The sequence below is a fragment of the Notolepis coatsorum genome (genome assembly GCF_963971535.1).
Source record: "Notolepis coatsorum genome assembly, chromosome: 6".
NCBI lineage: Eukaryota > Metazoa > Chordata > Actinopteri > Aulopiformes > Paralepididae > Notolepis > Notolepis coatsorum.
The window spans coordinates 60477639-60495307 of NC_140170.1; the positions used below are offsets into that span (position 1 = coordinate 60477639).

General features: G+C 45.2%; 1 protein-coding gene across 1 annotated transcript in view; it reads right to left on the minus strand.

Annotated features, from left to right (window-relative positions):
• klhdc8a (kelch domain containing 8A) overlaps window positions 1–13025 on the minus strand; it is a gene marked incomplete at both ends in the record, with an annotated part of 33870 nt that extends 20845 nt beyond the window's left edge. Inside the window, 2 exons of the mRNA XM_084315581.1 lie at window positions 11789–11999; window positions 12861–13025. Of these exons, the coding sequence (XP_084171707.1) occupies window positions 11789–11999; window positions 12861–13025 (376 nt within the window). The remainder of the gene's footprint in view (window positions 1–11788; window positions 12000–12860) is intronic.
• Between the last annotated feature and the right edge of the window lie 4644 nt (window positions 13026–17669).

The following is a 17669-nucleotide window of genomic DNA, read 5'->3' on the forward strand; positions in this document are numbered from 1 at the left end:
CAGTCCTCAGCGCGCAACGCGCATCTTCCAAGGACGCTCGAGCTTGGCACGCTCTCCAGACCAGCGCGCAACGCGCATCTTCCAAGAACCCTCGAGCTTGGCACACTCTCCAGACCAGCGCGCAACGCGCATCTCCTAGACCTTCGAGCTTGGCACGCTCTCCCGACCAGCGCGCAGATGCGCATCTCCTAGACCTTCGAGCTTGGCACGCTCCCCAGACCAGCGCGCTGGAGCGCATCTTCCAGACCTTCGTGCTTGGCGCACTCCTCCTCGCAGACGCACCCCGAGGCGTCTCTCTGTTCCGACGCGCACACCAAGGTGTGGCGCGCACTCTGTTCCTCGGCTCCGACAGCGGCTACCCGGTGGACGACATCCTCGCCACCGCCACTGTTCCGACGCGCACACCAAGGTGTGGCGCGCACTCTGTTCCTCGGCTCCGACAGTGGCTACCCGGTGGACGACATCCTCGCCACCGCCACTGTTCCAGCTCCCTGTTCCGACGCGCACACCAAGGTGTGGCGCGCACTCTGTTCCTCGGCTCCGACAGTGGCTACCCGGTGGACGACATCCTCGCCACCGCCACTGTTCCTGCTCCCTGTTCCGACGCGCACACCAAGGTGTGGCGCGCACTCTGTTCCTCGGCTCCGACAGCGGCTACCCGGTGGACGATGCCCTCGTCACCGCCACTGTTCCAGCACTCTGTTCCTCGGCTCCGACAGCGGCTACCCGGTGGACGATGCCCTCGTCACCGCCACTGTTCCAGCACTCTCTCCCTCGGCTCGGACAGCCAGCCGCCCCGGTGGCGATGCCTTCGTTCCCGTTGCTGTCCCTGTACCATTACGCATGCGCCTGGGTGAGTTTTGATTGTGATGTCACTCACCCAGCGTAGTGCCCTTGCCCCCGTTCCCGCTGCTGTCCCCGTACCTTTACGCATACGCCTGGGTGAGTTTTGATTGTGATGTCACTCACTCAGCGTAGTGCCCTTGCCCCCGTTCCCGCTGCTGCCCCTTTACCTTTACGCATACGCCTGGGTGAGTTTTGATTGTGATGTCACTCACTCAGCGTAATGCCTCTTGCCCCCGTTCCCGCTGCTGTTCCTGTACCTTTACGCATACGCCTGGGTGAGTTTTGATTGTGATGTCACTCTCCCAGCGTATTGCCTCTGTTAGTTAGTTTGGACATTTCATCTCCCAGCGTATTGCCTCTGTTAGTTAGTTTGGACATTTCATCTCCCAGCGTAATGCCTCTGTTTTTGGTTCTCACTTAGAATAGTATTTTTGGACTTTACATCTCCCCCTGTGTGTTTGTCACACGAAGATATTATTACTTTGTTCACTTTGTTAATTGGACTGTTCTGCACCTGCTCTGTTTTTTCCCTTTTGTGCATTAACTCTCTCCTCTGTCCTGCAGAGCGGCCCAGATGTTTTCCCACCAGTCCCCAGTTCCTCCCTGTACCCCAGCCCGCCTCCGCGGGCCTCTGTTCCCTCTGTCACCAGAACCTGGCCCTCTGTTCCCCAGAACCTGTTCCCTCTGTTCCCCAGTTCCTCCCTGTTCCCCAGCCCGCCTCCGCGGGCCTCAGTCCCCTCTGTTCCCTAGTTCTCCCCTTTCTAGTTCCACCTAGTTCCTGTTCCCTAGTTCTCCCCTTTCTAGTTCCACCTAGTTCCTGGTCCCAAGTTCTCCCCTTCTAGTTCCACCTAGTTCCTTGTCCCTAGTTCCCCTAGTCCCCGTTTCTCCTGTTCCCTAGCTCTCCTAGTCCCTAGTCCTCTCTCCCTAGTTCTCCTTGTCCCTGGTTTACCTAGTCTCTAGTTCCTCTGTCCCAAGGCGTTCCCTTAACCTTCCCTTTGGCGTTCCCTTTTCCTGCCCGCCTCTTAAAGGCACCTTTCCTTCCCCTCATATTATATTCCTGTATTTGTGATTCTCCCTTAAAGGGACAGTGCCCTTTTCCCTGTATTTCCCTTTTGTTCAATAAATATCTGTTTCTTGGCAAACCATCATACCTGTCTTGTGTTGTGCGATTGGGGTCGGTTATAAACCATAACAGTATAGTATAGTTTGCATAGCTTGTATAGCTATTTTGAGGGTTACAATTGTGAATAATTTTCTCGTTTTTGTTTCTCTCCAAATCTCCAAAACAACAACAAGAATATAGGACATAAATATATACGCATTATGCTTCAGCCTGTACCTTTTCAGTCACTGCCTAAATCAAAGACAGACTGGAATGATTTTCCATAATTGTATTGAATAAAACTATTACTACTACTACTACTACTGCTCGCTGGGCTCCCGGCCACTGCCACCAAGCCTCTTCAACTCATTCAGAACGCAGCGGCCCGCCTGATCTCAAACCTACCGAAGTCGGCCCATGTCACCCCACTTCTTAGGGACCTGCACTGGCTCCCCATTGCTGCACGTATCCGCTTCAAGGCCCTCGACCTAGCATACTGTGCGGCAAAGGGAACCGCTCCCGCCTACCTCCGGTCAATGGTCTCTAACTAAACACCCTCAAGACCCCCACGCTCTGCATCTTCTGGCCGCCTCAGACCTACTCCTATCCGAGCTCCGGGAGGGTCATCAAAGAGAAGCCGCCTATTCTCAGTCCTTGCCCCACAATGGTGGAATGAACTACCCACCCCAGTTAGGACAGCCGAAACCCATCCAATATTTCGCCGTCGACTAAAGACGCACTTCTTCAACCATTATCTGAAATAATGAAAAAAATATATATAATAATAATCTAACCCTAACTAACCTTACTGTCATGCACTTGTCCTAATAAACTAACCTACACTGTAACACGCAACACTTTGATGAACATTGTTACTCAGCTGATAGAGTTGTACCCTTCCTGATGACTTGTCGTACAGAACTTGTAAGTCGCTTTGGATAAAAGCGTCAGCTAAATGACTAAATGTAAAATGTAAATGTAATGTACTACTACGACGACGACGACGATGACTACGACTACTACTACTACTACTACTACTACTACTACTACTACTACTACTACTACTACTACTATGACTACTACTACGACGACTACTAAATACAAGTATGTAATTTAAACACGGTTAGTTAAAAAAGTGCCTTATTGGCAGCCACATTGTTGCACACAAACAGGATAATAGCACATGATGAAAATAACAGCAGCAGGTTAAAAGGTAACAGATCCACTTCCGGATTCAAGATGAGCAGTCGCATTTCTCTCAGCTCCCATCAGCGGCAACTAGGGGTGTAAAGGTACACGTATCCGTACCAAACCGAACCGTTTCAGTGTGTACCGTACCGTACCGAACGGCTGTGTAGTGTACCGATCGAATACAACAGTATGTTAACCACTAACGACCGCCCACAGGGGGCTGTTTTTTTTCACAATCTAATATGATAATAAAAAATGTTTTACAAGTCGATTATTAATTTCAATATAGAATATTCGTTGACAGCCCTACAAGTACAATTAGTTACTATCTTGTATGTCATAAATGTCTGGATGTAACAGTAGCCTACTGTATGTCGTGTATGTCATAAATGTTATGAATTGAAAACGGGGGACCCTGATGTAAACAAGACGAAAGTCCTTCTCTGGTCTGTATCCCCTTAACAATTGTGTGTATTGAGCCGTACTGTATTGTACCCATTCTGCAATCTGTTAATAAAATTTTCAATCAATCAATCAATCAATCAATCAATCAATCAATCAATTTCAAAACAGACCAAAAAACACTTAATGGATTCAAAAAGTAGCATCTCCTCCATATTGAGTGGCTACCAATAACAGCAGATACAATACCTTGCTAACTGCTTGGCCCTTTCCTTAGAAACACACAGAGAGAGAGAGAGAGAGAGAGAGAGAGAGAGAGAGAGAGAGAGAGAGAGAGAGAGAGAGAGAGAGAGAGAGAGAGAGAGAGAGAGAGAGAGAGAGAGAGAAAGGGGGAAGGTGATGGAGCCACTGGGAGAGAAAGCAGTGACGTTGAGTGAATTGGAATAAAGATATGAGTGCCCGCTCCTTGAACTCAGACATGGCACCTCTTCAGAAAGTAGGAGGGGGTTGTGAGAAGCAGCCGATATAATGCAGAGATACTGTAGAAAGATGGTAGGTGAGCTCCTGTGAGGCATATCTTTCTATATTGTGATGACAGAATGAAGATAGTTAGTGTATGGATTGTACAGCACCCTGCCCCCAGATGCATGGGTGTGATAATATTTGACTAATGTGTGACTATTGTGATTCCAATCTAAGAGACGTCCCGTTCACCTCATGTCGCTGCTAGGCAACACGGATGCTGCAAGGTTGTCTCTTTTGTAGTTCTACCTCCACGTGCGCGCGCGTGACACTGTATCTGGGGAAGGGACTTACTTTAATAAAGATGCCAGGGCCCTTGGTTCTTTTACTTGGTAAATTACTTTGCTATGAGGAGAATGAGCTAGCATTAGCTAAGCTACGTGTTTGCATAATATGCATATTATGTCGATGTCATTGTGATGTGCTGTGTAGATGTGAATGCAGTGCTGTGTGAATGCAGTGCTGTGTGAATGTAGTGCTGTGTGAATGTAGTGCTGTGTGAATGTAGTGTTGTGTGAATGTAGTGCTGTGTGAATGTAGTGCTGTGTGAATGTAGTGCTGTGTGAATGTAGTGTTGTGTGAATGTAGTGTTGTGTGAATGTAGTGCTGTGTTAATGTAGTGTTGTGTTAATGTGAATGTAGTGCTGTGTGAATGTAGTGCTGTGTGAATGTAGTGCTGTGTGAATGTAGTGCTGTGTGAATGTAGTGCTGTGTGAATGTAGTGTTGTGTGAATGTAGTGCTGTGTGAATGTAGTGCTGTGTGAATGTAGTGCTGTGTGAATGCAGTGATGTGTGAATGTAGTGCTGTGTGAATGTAGTGCTGTGTGAATGTAGTGCTGTGTGAATGTAGTGCTGTGTTAATGTAGTGCTGTGTTAATGTAGTGCTGTGTGAATGCAGTGATGTGTGAATGTAGTGCTGTGTGAATGTAGTGCTGTGTGAATGTAGTGCTGTGTGAATGTAGTGCTGTGTGAATGTAGTGCTGTGTTAATGTAGTGCTGTGTTAATGTAGTGCTGTGTGAATGCAGTGATGTGTGAATGCAGTGCTGTGTGAATGCAGTGCTGTGTGAATGTAGTGCTGTGTTAATGTAGTGTTGTGTTAATGTAGTGCTGTGTTAATTTAGTGCTGTGTACTGCAGTGCTGTGTGAATGTAGTGTTGTGAGAATGCAGTGCTGTGTGAATGCAGTGCTGTGTTAATGTAGTGCTGTGTTAATGTAGTGATGTGTGAATGTAGTGCTGTGTGAATGTAGTGCTGTGTGAATGTAGTGCTGTGTGAATGTAGTGCTGTGTTAATGTAGTGCTGTGTGAATGTAGTGCTGTGTGAATGTAGTACTGTGTTAATGTAGTGCTGTGTGAATGTAGTACTGTGTTAATGTAGTGCTGTGTGAATGTAGTGCTGTGTTAATGTAGTGCTGTGTTAATGTAGTGCTAGTGCTGTGTTAATGTAGTGCTGTGTGAATGTAGTGCTGTGTGAATGTAGTGCTGTGTGAATGTTGTGGTGTGTGAATGTAGTGTTGTGTTAATGTAGTGCTGTGTGAATGTAGTGCTGTGTTAATGCAGTGCTGTGTTAATGTAGTGCTGTGTTAATGTAGTGATGTGTGAATGTAGTGCTGTGTGAATGTAGTGCTGTGTGAACGTAGTGCTGTGTGAATGTAGTACTGTGTTAATGTAGTGCTGTGTGAATGTAGTGCTGTGTTAATGTAGTGCTGTGTGAATGCAGTGCTGTGTGAATGTAGTGTTGTGTGAATGTAGTGCTGTGTGAATGCAGTGCTGTGTGAATGTGAATGCAGTGCTGTGTTAATGAAGTGCTGTGTTAATGTAGTGCTGTGTGAATGTAGTGCTGTGTTAATGTTGTGCTGTGTGAATGTAGTGCTGTGTTAATGTAGTGCTGTGTGAATGTAGTGCTGTGTTAATGTAGTGCTGTGTGAATGTAGTGCTGTGTTAATGTAGTGCTGTGTGAATGTAGTGCTGTGTGAATGTAGTGCTGTGTTAATGTAGTGCTGTGTGAATGTAGTGCTGTGTTAATGTAGTGCTGTGTGAATGTAGTGCTGTGTTAATGTAGTGCTGTGTGAATGTAGTGCTGTGTGAATGTAGTGCTGTGTGAATGTAGTGCTGTGTGAATGTAGTGCTGTGTGAATGTAGTGCTGTGTTAATGTAGTGCTGTGTGAATGTAGTGCTGTGTGAATGTAGTGCTGTGTGAATGTAGTGCTGTGTTAATGTAGTGCTGTGTGAATGTAGTGCTGTGTGAATGTAGTGCTGTGTGAATGTAGTGCTGTGTTAATGTAGTGCTGTGTTAATGTAGTGCTGTGTGAATGCAGTGATGTGTGAATGCAGTGCTGTGTGAATGCAGTGCTGTGTGAATGTAGTGCTGTGTTAATGTAGTGTTGTGTTAATGTAGTGCTGTGTGAATGTAGTGCTGTGTGAATGTAGTGCTGTGTTAATGTAGTGCTGTGTTAATGTAGTGCTGTGTGAATGCAGTGATGTGTGAATGCAGTGCTGTGTGAATGCAGTGCTGTGTGAATGTAGTGCTGTGTTAATGTAGTGTTGTGTTAATGTAGTGCTGTGTTAATTTAATGCTGTGTTACTGCAGTGCTGTGTGAATGTAGTGTTGTGAGAATGCAGTGCTGTGTGAATGCAGTGCTGTGTTAATGTAGTGCTGTGTTAATGTAGTGATGTGTGAATGTAGTGCTGTGTGAATGTAGTGCTGTGTGAATGTAGTGCTGTGTGAATGTAGTGCTGTGTTAATGTAGTGCTGTGTGAATGTAGTGCTGTGTGAATGTAGTACTGTGTTAATGTAGTGCTGTGTGAATGTAGTACTGTGTTAATGTAGTGCTGTGTGAATGTAGTGCTGTGTTAATGTAGTGCTGTGTTAATGTAGTGCTAGTGCTGCTGTGTGAATGTAGTGCTGTGTTAATGCAGTGCTGTGTTAATGTAGTGCTGTGTTAATGTAGTGCTGTGTTAATGTAGTGATGTGTGAATGTAGTGCTGTGTGAATGTAGTGCTGTGTGAACGTAGTGCTGTGTGAATGTAGTACTGTGTTAATGTAGTGCTGTGTGAATGTAGTGCTGTGTTAATGTAGTGCTGTGTGAATGCAGTGCTGTGTGAATGTAGTGTTGTGTGAATGTAGTGCTGTGTGAATGCAGTGCTGTGTGAATGTGAATGCAGTGCTGTGTTAATGAAGTGCTGTGTTAATGTAGTGCTGTGTGAATGTAGTGCTGTGTTAATGTTGTGCTGTGTGAATGTAGTGCTGTGTTAATGTAGTGCTGTGTGAATGTAGTGCTGTGTTAATGTAGTGCTGTGTGAATGTAGTGCTGTGTTAATGTAGTGCTGTGTGAATGTAGTGCTGTGTGAATGTAGTGCTGTGTTAATGTAGTGCTGTGTGAATGTAGTGCTGTGTTAATGTAGTGCTGTGTGAATGTAGTGCTGTGTTAATGTAGTGCTGTGTGAATGTAGTGCTGTGTGAATGTAGTGCTGTGTGAATGTAGTGCTGTGTGAATGTAGTGCTGTGTTAATGTAGTGCTGTGTGAATGTAGTGCTGTGTGAATGTAGTGCTGTGTGAATGTAGTGTGAATGTAGTGCTGTGTTAATGTAGTGCTGTGTGAATGTAGTGATGTGTGAATGTAGTGCTGTGTTAATGTAGTGCTGTGTTAATGTAGTGCTGTGTGAATGCAGTGATGTGTGAATGCAGTGCTGTGTGAATGCAGTGCTGTGTGAATGTAGTGCTGTGTTAATGTAGTGTTGTGTTAATGTAGTGCTGTGTGAATGTAGTGCTGTGTGAATGTAGTTCTGTGTTAATGTAGTGCTGTGTTAATGTAGTGCTGTGTGAATGCAGTGATGTGTGAATGCAGTGCTGTGTGAATGCAGTGCTGTGTGAATGTAGTGCTGTGTTAATGTAGTGTTGTGTTAATGTAGTGCTGTGTTAATTTAGTGCTGTGTTACTGCAGTGCTGTGTGAATGTAGTGTTGTGAGAATGCAGTGCTGTGTGAATGCAGTGCTGTGTTAATGTAGTGCTGTGTTAATGTAGTGATGTGTGAATGTAGTGCTGTGTGAATGTAGTGCTGTGTGAATGTAGTGCTGTGTTAATGTAGTACTGTGTGAATGTAGTGCTGTGTGAATGTAGTACTGTGTTAATGTAGTGCTGTGTGAATGTAGTACTGTGTTAATGTAGTGCTGTGTGAATGTAGTGCTGTGTTAATGTAGTGCTGTGTTAATGTAGTGCTAGTGCTGTGTTAATGTAGTGCTGTGTGAATGTAGTGCTGTGTGAATGTAGTGCTGTGTGAATGTTGTGGTGTGTGAATGTAGTGGTGTGTTAATGTAGTGCTGTGTGAATGTAGTGCTGTGTTAATGCAGTGCTGTGTTAATGTAGTGCTGTGTTAATGTAGTGCTGTGTTAATGTAGTGATGTGTGAATGTAGTGCTGTGTGAATGTAGTGCTGTGTGAACGTAGTGCTGTGTGAATGTAGTACTGTGTTAATGTAGTGCTGTGTGAATGTAGTGCTGTGTTAATGTAGTGCTGTGTGAATGCAGTGCTGTGTGAATGTAGTGTTGTGTGAATGTAGTGCTGTGTGAATGCAGTGCTGTGTGAATGTGAATGCAGTGTTAATGAAGTGCTGTGTTAATGTAGTGCTGTGTGAATGTAGTGCTGTGTTAATGTTGTGCTGTGTGAATGTAGTGCTGTGTTAATGTAGTGCTGTGTGAATGTAGTGCTGTGTTAATGTAGTGCTGTGTGAATGTAGTGCTGTGTTAATGTAGTGCTGTGTGAATGTAGTGCTGTGTGAATGTAGTGCTGTGTTAATGTAGTGCTGTGTGAATGTAGTGCTGTGTTAATGTAGTGCTGTGTGAATGTAGTGCTGTGTTAATGTAGTGCTGTGTGAATGTAGTGCGTGAATGTAGTGCTGTGTGAATGTAGTGCTGTGTGAATGTAGTGCTGTGTGAATGTAGTGCTGTGTTAATGTAGTGCTGTGTGAATGTAGTGCTGTGTGAATGTAGTGCTGTGTGAATGTAGTGTGAATGTAGTGCTGTGTTAATGTAGTGCTGTGTGAATGTAGTGATGTGTGAATGTAGTGCTGTGTTAATGTAGTGCTGTGTGAATGTAGTGATGTGTGAATGCAGTGCTGTGTGAATGTAGTGCTGTGTGAATGTAGTGCTGTGTGAATGTAGTGCTGTGTGAATGTAGTGAATGTAGTGCTGTGTGAATGTAGTGCTGTGTGAATGTAGTGCTGTGTGAATGTAGTACTGTGTTAATGTGAATGCAGTGCTGTGTGAATGTAGTTATCCTGCTTAATTTATCTCATATTTTGTCTAAAGTATCTGACTACTACCTAGATTATTTGCGCTGTGTGTTTTTGTGAAGTGCTATGTGAATGGTCGGACGGGCCAAAGTACAAAGGACAATAAAGTTGTATTGTATTCTATTCTATTTATTAATTTGGGCAATATCTGCACAAACAGATGGGTCTGTAATAACGTTGTAAGTTCAGCAGTGGTAACTAAAACAACACTGATGGGTCTGTATTAGGGGTGTAAAGGTACACGTCTCCGTACCGAACCTAACAAGTTTCAGTGTGTTACCTTTTTCTGTGTTAACTCGAACCTTAGTAAGAGTACAGGAGAGTGTTATCTTCACTCTAGGGCCGAAGTGGTCATGTACAGTCACGTAATTATTAACGTACGGTCCGGACTCCGGGGTAATTCCCTCTTGATGTGTGGTGGTGACAATAAACCACTGGAAACCGTTATCTTCAGGACTGTGCATTTATTTCCATTGTATTCTTCATATCATGCTGTTGACTAACGTTACATATCTCACAACAAGCTACCTGCTTCTGTTGTTCTTCCTGTGTACACACTGTCTCATCACATATTCGCTCCTTGCGTAGCTGACCTGTATGCGTGGGTGCCTCCCTCTTAAAGGAAGAGACCATAATCTTATAACAAGTGTGTACCGTACCGTACCGAACGGCTGTGTAGTCGTGTACCAAACGAATACGACGGTATGTTAACCACTAACGACCGCCCACCGGGGGCTGTTTTTTTCACAATCTAATCTAATCATTATTATTTAAAAAAAAATTACAAGTCGATTATTAATTTCAATATAGAATATTCGTTGACAGCCCTACGAGTACAATTAGTTACTGCACACTACATCACCCCTGAGTGGAACATGGAAAGCCAAACTTTCGCCCAAAGTACCGAAAACCCGTACCGAACCGTGACTTCAAAACCAAGGTACGTACCGAGCCGTGGTTTTTGTGTACCGTTACACCCCTAGTGTGTATAATAACTTTGTTCAACACTGGCTTAAATAACATGTCAGTGTGTCAGCATGCTATCTTAGACCCGACAGAGCCGTACTCGAGGCTGAAACGTTGTCTCTTTATTTTATTATGTAAGTAATTAAATAAAGACGTATAGGAGCACTGTGCTGGGGGCTGCTATGCTCTTCTTTTCATAAGATTGCAGAATATGCACAAGAGTGTGAATACATTTCTTAAACTATTAGTCCTGACAAAGGCACGCTGAGACTACTTTGAGTAAGTAAGTTCTGGAGCACAGCATTGTGGGGTCTCACACTTTTCATAGGATTGTAAAATTCAGAGCAATGGTTTCAGACTGCAGGCAAAAGTGGCCCAAATCAGGTTATTTTGCTCATAATGTGACTCAGATTAGTTTTTTTCATGCCAGTGTGAACAGTGCAAATAACATGGAATCTGATCTTTCCAATTCTGATTTGGTACCACTTTCATATGTGGTCCTAAATCAGATATAGGTCCTATTTGTTTTAATTAGCTGGCCTCCACTGTATTCAACTTATAAATTAAACTATAAACTGTGACTTCAGTGTCCTCCATGTTTACATCCCTCATCGTTATTGTTCATTTGCGCACACGGGCCAGAGGAATTAATCAGAATTGAGCACTAAGGCTTGTAGGGTGAATGTAATGTAGCCAAGGTGTGTGGATGTAATCAGTAGCCTAGTGTTTCTTGTACTACGGTTCAGGACCCAGAGTAGGTTGCATACCTTTGTCTGGTGGGTTCCCACGTAAAAAAAAAAGTTCTCTTTTCGCAAATCTAATGTAGCAATAGGGAAAAAAGGGGGTTTGTACCACAGCTTCCCTTTTTTATCTCCTTTCACATTCTGAAAGAGTTAGAGAGATAGAGTTGTACCCTTCGTGATGACTTGTCGTACAGAACTTGTAAGTCGCTTTGGATAAAAGCATCAGCTAAATGACTAAATGTAAATGTAAATGTAAATTCTGTGTTGGTCTTCTTCATATTTTAGAAATATGTTTTTGAGACTTTTTGGTTTGCGAAAGAGAATGGAGAGGGGAAAAGGAAAGACGGACTTGTCATCTTCATCCACACAGAGACCACAGGAGCTACTGGTGAACATTATAGGAGCAGTATATGGACTTGAGGAATAAATACAGTCAAATGTTTGGCACTTTAAGTTTCTTGATAGCTGTCTGCACGTTGAACTGTCTGTGTGTTCGAATGGAGGAACAGTAATGTTGTTACCTAGCAACTAAATCACGGAATTCTGGAGCGACTTCGCTAAACAACAGCAAGGTGCCCTACTGTAGGTAGGTGGAAATACAGAAATACATTTAAAACGATACATTTTCATCTTTATATTCCTCACCTGTACAAATGTGCCAGATCCGTAATTTTTTTTACTGTATTGTTACCTAGCAACTGAGAACGCCGTTGAAAAGGGAACGCACCTTTGACAGTGATGGCTGTCCCCATCAGAGCCTCGCGGAGAGAGCTCCTCTTCCTCCACCTGCCCTCCTCCGTGCTGTACATCTCCACCGCCTTCAGGGGGCGCTGGTCCTCTCCCACTCCCCCCACCGCCAAGATCTGCTTCCCCAGCACCGCCACAGCTGCCCCGGCGCGAGGGGTCGGCATGGGGGGCAAGCTCAACCACCTGTCCCCCTGGAGACCATGGAAACAAGGGCATTGTGATTAAGTGAATTTTATTATATATATTTTTTTATCTTGCGTTTCTAGGCAACAAGGATACTGGGATACTATTATCTCCACCAGGTGAAGCCTGTAGGGGGATTATTTACATTTACATTTTGTCATTTAGCTGAGCGCTTTTATCCAAATCGACTTACAAGTTTTGTACGACAAGTCAGTAGGAAGGGTGCAACTCTATCAGCTGAGTAACAATGTTCATCCAAGTGTTCGGGTTTTCAGCTGTCCTAATTATGGTGGGAAGTTCGTTCCACCATTGTGGGGCAAGGACCGAGAATAGGATTATGTGTTTGGTCGCATGTGTGCGTGCGTGCGTGCGTGCGTGTGTGCGTGCGTGCGTGTGTGTCTCTCCATCCACAGCTAATCTCACCTTCTCATGAGCAGGCAACACTGTACACTGCAGGCAACATTGCTGGAGAGCTGACGGCAGGTGAACTTGATTAATAAAGGAACACTTGACTCGAACACTTGACTTGACTTGAAGAGTCAGTCGATATTGAATGGAAGATAAGATTCTGGCCCCCGTTGTTCTTCTGCCTTTGCAAATATCTTTCTTGTAAAAGAACAACGAGCCAGCAGGACAGTTTTATGTGTGTCAGTGAACCGTGTGTCACAGTCACGGCCAGACAAAACGGGGAGGTCTCTCCGTTCAGCAACCAGAAACAAAGAAACGCAGCAAAGCGTGCAAGGTGAACGACACACGCAGCACTAGTACTACACAGTATTCTATTTACTCAAGCTTGCATCTTTTATGATTTAGTGATAGTTAAAAGTGATAATATGGAGTGTACGCCATGCGTTTTTTTAGTTCCCTACCTCGGGGGAGTAGAGTTCGAGGGCTGGGGAGGGTCTCCCTGCGGCGTCGCAGCCCCCCAGCATGTACATCTGACCCCCCACCTCGGTGAGGGTGTGGTACACTCGACCGCTGGGCAGGCGCGCCAGGCTCTGCCAGTGGAACTCCTGGGCTGAGGGGACTGACATCGTCTCCCAGCAGCCCAGGGGGGAGTCACTGAAGCCTGGGGGGAAAAGGCTGGTGGTGGAGGGGGGGGGGCACTGGGGGTCAAAGGGACTGGCAGACTGAGATGTTCGGCGAAATGATTGGATTCACCACCCCTAACCCCCCACCCCCCCTGGGAGAATAGGAGAGATATGGGGGGAAAAAAGGTGTCGTTGGGAGAACTATGAAGACAGATTGGATGTGGGAAGGGGCCGGTGGAGGTCGGGGCCCCCCCGGGGTGGTGTGGGAGAGGGGTGGAAGAGATCCAGATGTGGGAGGAGGGGGGAAGGGGTCGTAGGATCAAATCAAGCCCAGCCGGACTCCATGCCCCTGGGGTTGTCCTCCAGCGCAGGCTGCTGCACCCTGCAGGAACAAGAGGAGAACATGGACTTTTAGTGTCGTACTCTTAGCAGACGCCTTTGAAATGGGATTCACACGTGAACTACTTCTGAGAGTAGCAGTACGCGCAATTTCCTTTGGGCTATAAGAGCTCCATTGTGTTTTGGAAGATATTAACCTTCCACAACCGTTTCCACAGTAAATGTAGCAGACTTGGCGAGTACACCATTCAGGCATGTTTGGGCAGACTCCAATGTGAACCTTATCAAGTGTGCGTGTGTGTGTGTGTGTGTGTGTGTGTGTGTGTGTGTGTGTGTGTGTGTGTGTGTGTGTGTGTGTGTGTGTGTGTGTGTGTGTGTGCGTGTGTGTGTGTGCGTGTGTGTGTGGAGAGAGAGAGAGAGAGAGAGAGAGAGAGAGAGAGAGAGAGAGAGAGAGAGAGAGAGAGAGAGAGAGAGAGAGAGAGAGAGATAGAGAGAGAGAGAGAGAGAGAGAGAGAAAGAGAGAGAAAATCGATGTACACAAACAATAAGTGCGGTATAAAATAAATTCTCTCAGAAGCGAGGAGTGAGACAAGGCTTGCTGTATGAGTCTGACTCTATTCAACATCTATATTAATGAATTCCTCCACATTCCTGCTCTACGCAGATGATCTGATTCTGTTGTCTCCTACAAAACAAGGGTTAGCTACAGCAGAACCTGGACCTGCTAGTGCAGTACTGCCAGACTTGGGCTCTGGCAGTAAACATGAAAAAGACAAAATAAAGATCCAGATTTCAGGGAAACACATAACTGTACAGTAGCTTCACAATAGGAACACACAAATGAACTGTGCAGATTATATTTATTTAGGATTGAAAATAAGATCCACTGGAAGTTTTAATCCATCAGTAAATTAACTGAGAGAGAACGCACACAAAACATAACATTTTATTTTAATTCAAATTTTAATCTGGCGCAAATTATTCAAATATGTCATAGAACTAATTTGTTCTTACCAGAATTTGGTCCAATTGGAGAAGTCGAAATCAAGCATTTAGAGTAGGGATGTTCGATATTGGCTTTTTTACCGATACCAATATACCGATATTGTCCAACTCTTAATTTCCGATACCGATATCAACCGATACTGATATATGCAGGGTTCCCCCCCCCCCCCCCCCCCCCCCCCAAAAACGGAATAATTTCAGGTAATTAACATTACATATCTCTTGGTGTGGAATTAACACAACATTATGCATACTTTTGACAATAAATAAAATCTGAATTTGTTCTTACTTGCTTGCCTGGGTAAATAAAGGTTAAATAAATGTAAAAAAAAAGAAAAAGAAAAAAACGATACCGATAATTTCTGATATCACATTTTAATGCCAATATCGGTAGGCCGATAATATCGGACATCCCTAATTTAGAGTTCTGAAAAAGCATCTGGAGGTGCGCAGAAAATACTAAAACAACACATGCAGAGCTGAATTAGGCCAATATATAAAAAAAAATAGGAATATTTTCTATATGTCAATATTGGCTTCATCTAAGAAACAGTGACCCTCACTCCTATCCATCTAATGCCTGAGAGCAAAGAAAATAGTAACTCAGCTGGTCTCTGGTCAGCTGGTCCCTCAATAAGCTGGTCCTAACTCTTAGTTCACGATCTAACCCTGTGCTGCCTCAGGACTAGTCTGAGAACAAATCAATTAGAGTCAACCACATTTTAACACACGAGAAACAAAACGACATCACCAATTGTTACGACCCTGGCTCAAAGGCACGCAACCTATGTGCAAACCAACACCAAAACCCCGTGCTCTAACTCAAAATGCTACTATATCGAGGAACTATTAGTGTAATTAGTGTGTTACCAGGGCTGGTTTTAAAGCTCCCAGCAGGTAACCAATCAGCACTAATTAGCTAATTGGCAGCCCTCAACCTGCATGCACAGTGACACAGGAGTGATCAGGCTCCTGGTACATAACACCTCCCACACCAAACTGGTTGCCCCAGAGGCAACCACCACACAACAACCCATAAACAAAAACAACAAAAACAACTGTGACCCATTAATTGTCAGGGCCACTACCACAACAGCGATAGCGGGTCAGCCCCTGTCGAACACGACCACCAACCGTGTTGTATGCTCCCTTTCAACAGGCCCCTCCACCGATACCGACCTGTCAAAAATAGACTGCAAACCGTGAACATCCAGAGTAGGATGTACCGCCTCAGGTACAGCCCCACCGTCCCTGGAACATGGCAGTACGACAGTCACAAAAACGTCTGGAACACCATCTAAAATGGCGTCACCCAAAATAACATTGTCCTGATCAAAATCAAAATGGCTGCCACTCAACAGACCAGGTCGCGAAGGTGGCTCCTGCTCCACAGGACACAGGTAACTAGGTTGACCATCACACCTAGTGCATGGCAGAGAATCAGTGTGGACATGTGGATCAATGTCAGAATCATCAACTGACATACTGGGACCATCCCTGCCCATAAGTGAAACATTAGGGACAATAGAGCTACTGTGGGAAGGCTGGCAGCCTAACTCAGGCTTAGTAGCCTCTCCAACTAGAACGGTGTCACATGAAACAACAGCACCTCTCATAGCATCCTTCCCACACTCATCCTCCAATTTGTTCGTGGCCTCAGCCTCAGGCAGGCTGGGAAGACCTTGAGACACTGCGCTGCCATATCATCTCCTGCCACATGCTTCTTCGGCACGCATGTCAACTCTGGTTTCACCACCGGGCCTAACACAAAGCCACAATCAAGAGAATCATTATGCAGAGGTACATCCACAGTGTGCTTTCCAAAATTCTCACCAGATACACATTTTAATTCAACAAAGAATGTGTCACTAAGTGTAATGTCCCAAGTCGAAGTATCAACAACATCACTTTTGTCCTTTGACATTTCCCGTGCCACAGCACACACAGGGAACACTTCTGGATGTTTCTGTGCCAGCTCATTAGGGACCTCAGAAACCACAGGAATGGGAGTTACAACCGGGGTAGCCAACACTTTGTCACCAGCCAAATCATTCCCTAGAATGAAGGACACCCCCTTTATGGGAATGTGAGAACATACCCCCACAACAACATTGCCTGATACTAAGGGAGAATTGAGCGTGACCTCATGCAAAGGTGCATCCACAAATCCAGCCCCAAAGCCCCGAACAACGACACCGGAATGCAAAGAAGAGTTTTCTGAAAACGGCAAAACCCCCTCCAGAATGAGGGACTGAAAAGCACCGGTATCTCTCCAAATTGTTATAGCCTGTTTGGACTCTAGTGCATTAGTCAGGGAAACAAATCCATCCATCATAAACCTTGAGGAACCCTCGAGCTCTTTGTCCACACGTTTGATACTTCCCCCATCACCATCTAACGTTGGCATAAGCGTTCTGCATATGGTTTCTACCAGAGCCACGGTTCTGACATTTTTCTGCTCAAGCACCGGGCACCCAGCAACGATATGACCAGTTCTTTACAGTAGAAACAGATAATCCCTTCTGGGAATGCACCAGCAGAACCACCCCGCCTAGGAGGTGAAGTTAACTGACCAGCAGACACAGGTTTTGGGAAACAGCCCCCCTGAACAGGACGCCTATCCCCGGACTCAACACGGTAGTCCTCCAAAAACACGGACTTGTGTGTCAACACAAACTCATCAGCGAAGACAGCGGCGTCGCCTATCTTCGATACCTTACGCTCATTTAGATGTGTGGAAACGGTATCAGGAACACATCTTTTAAATTCCTATAGGAGAATCAACTGCCTAAGCTGCTCTCTTGACTCTGCCTTCCGAGAAGTGCACCACCTGTCAAACAGGTTCTCCTTCTCCCTTCCAAATTCAACATAAGACTGTCCCTCCGACCTGCGATAACCTCTAAAACGCTGACGATAGGCCTCGGGGACCAACTCATAAGCCCTCAATATGGAAGCTTTAACAAGCTCATAATCAGCGCTTTGTTCAAGGGACAGAGCAGTATAGGCTTCTTGTGCCCTACCAACTAAAACACATTGCAGCAGCAGTGTCCAGGCGGTATCAGGCCACTTCAATGTGGTTGCCACCCGTTCAAAAAGGGGAAAATATCTTTCCACGTCTTTCTCAAAAAATGGAGGCACCATCCTAATATTCCTGCCTACATCAAAACCGGAACGTGACTCTGAATGCAGAGCACCCGTCTGCAAGGCAGCATGCTTATATTCAAGCTCCTTCTGTGCACGCTCGTGCTCCAGCAACATTTGTTTCTCCTTAAACTCACGCTCCTTAAGCTCACGCTCACGCTC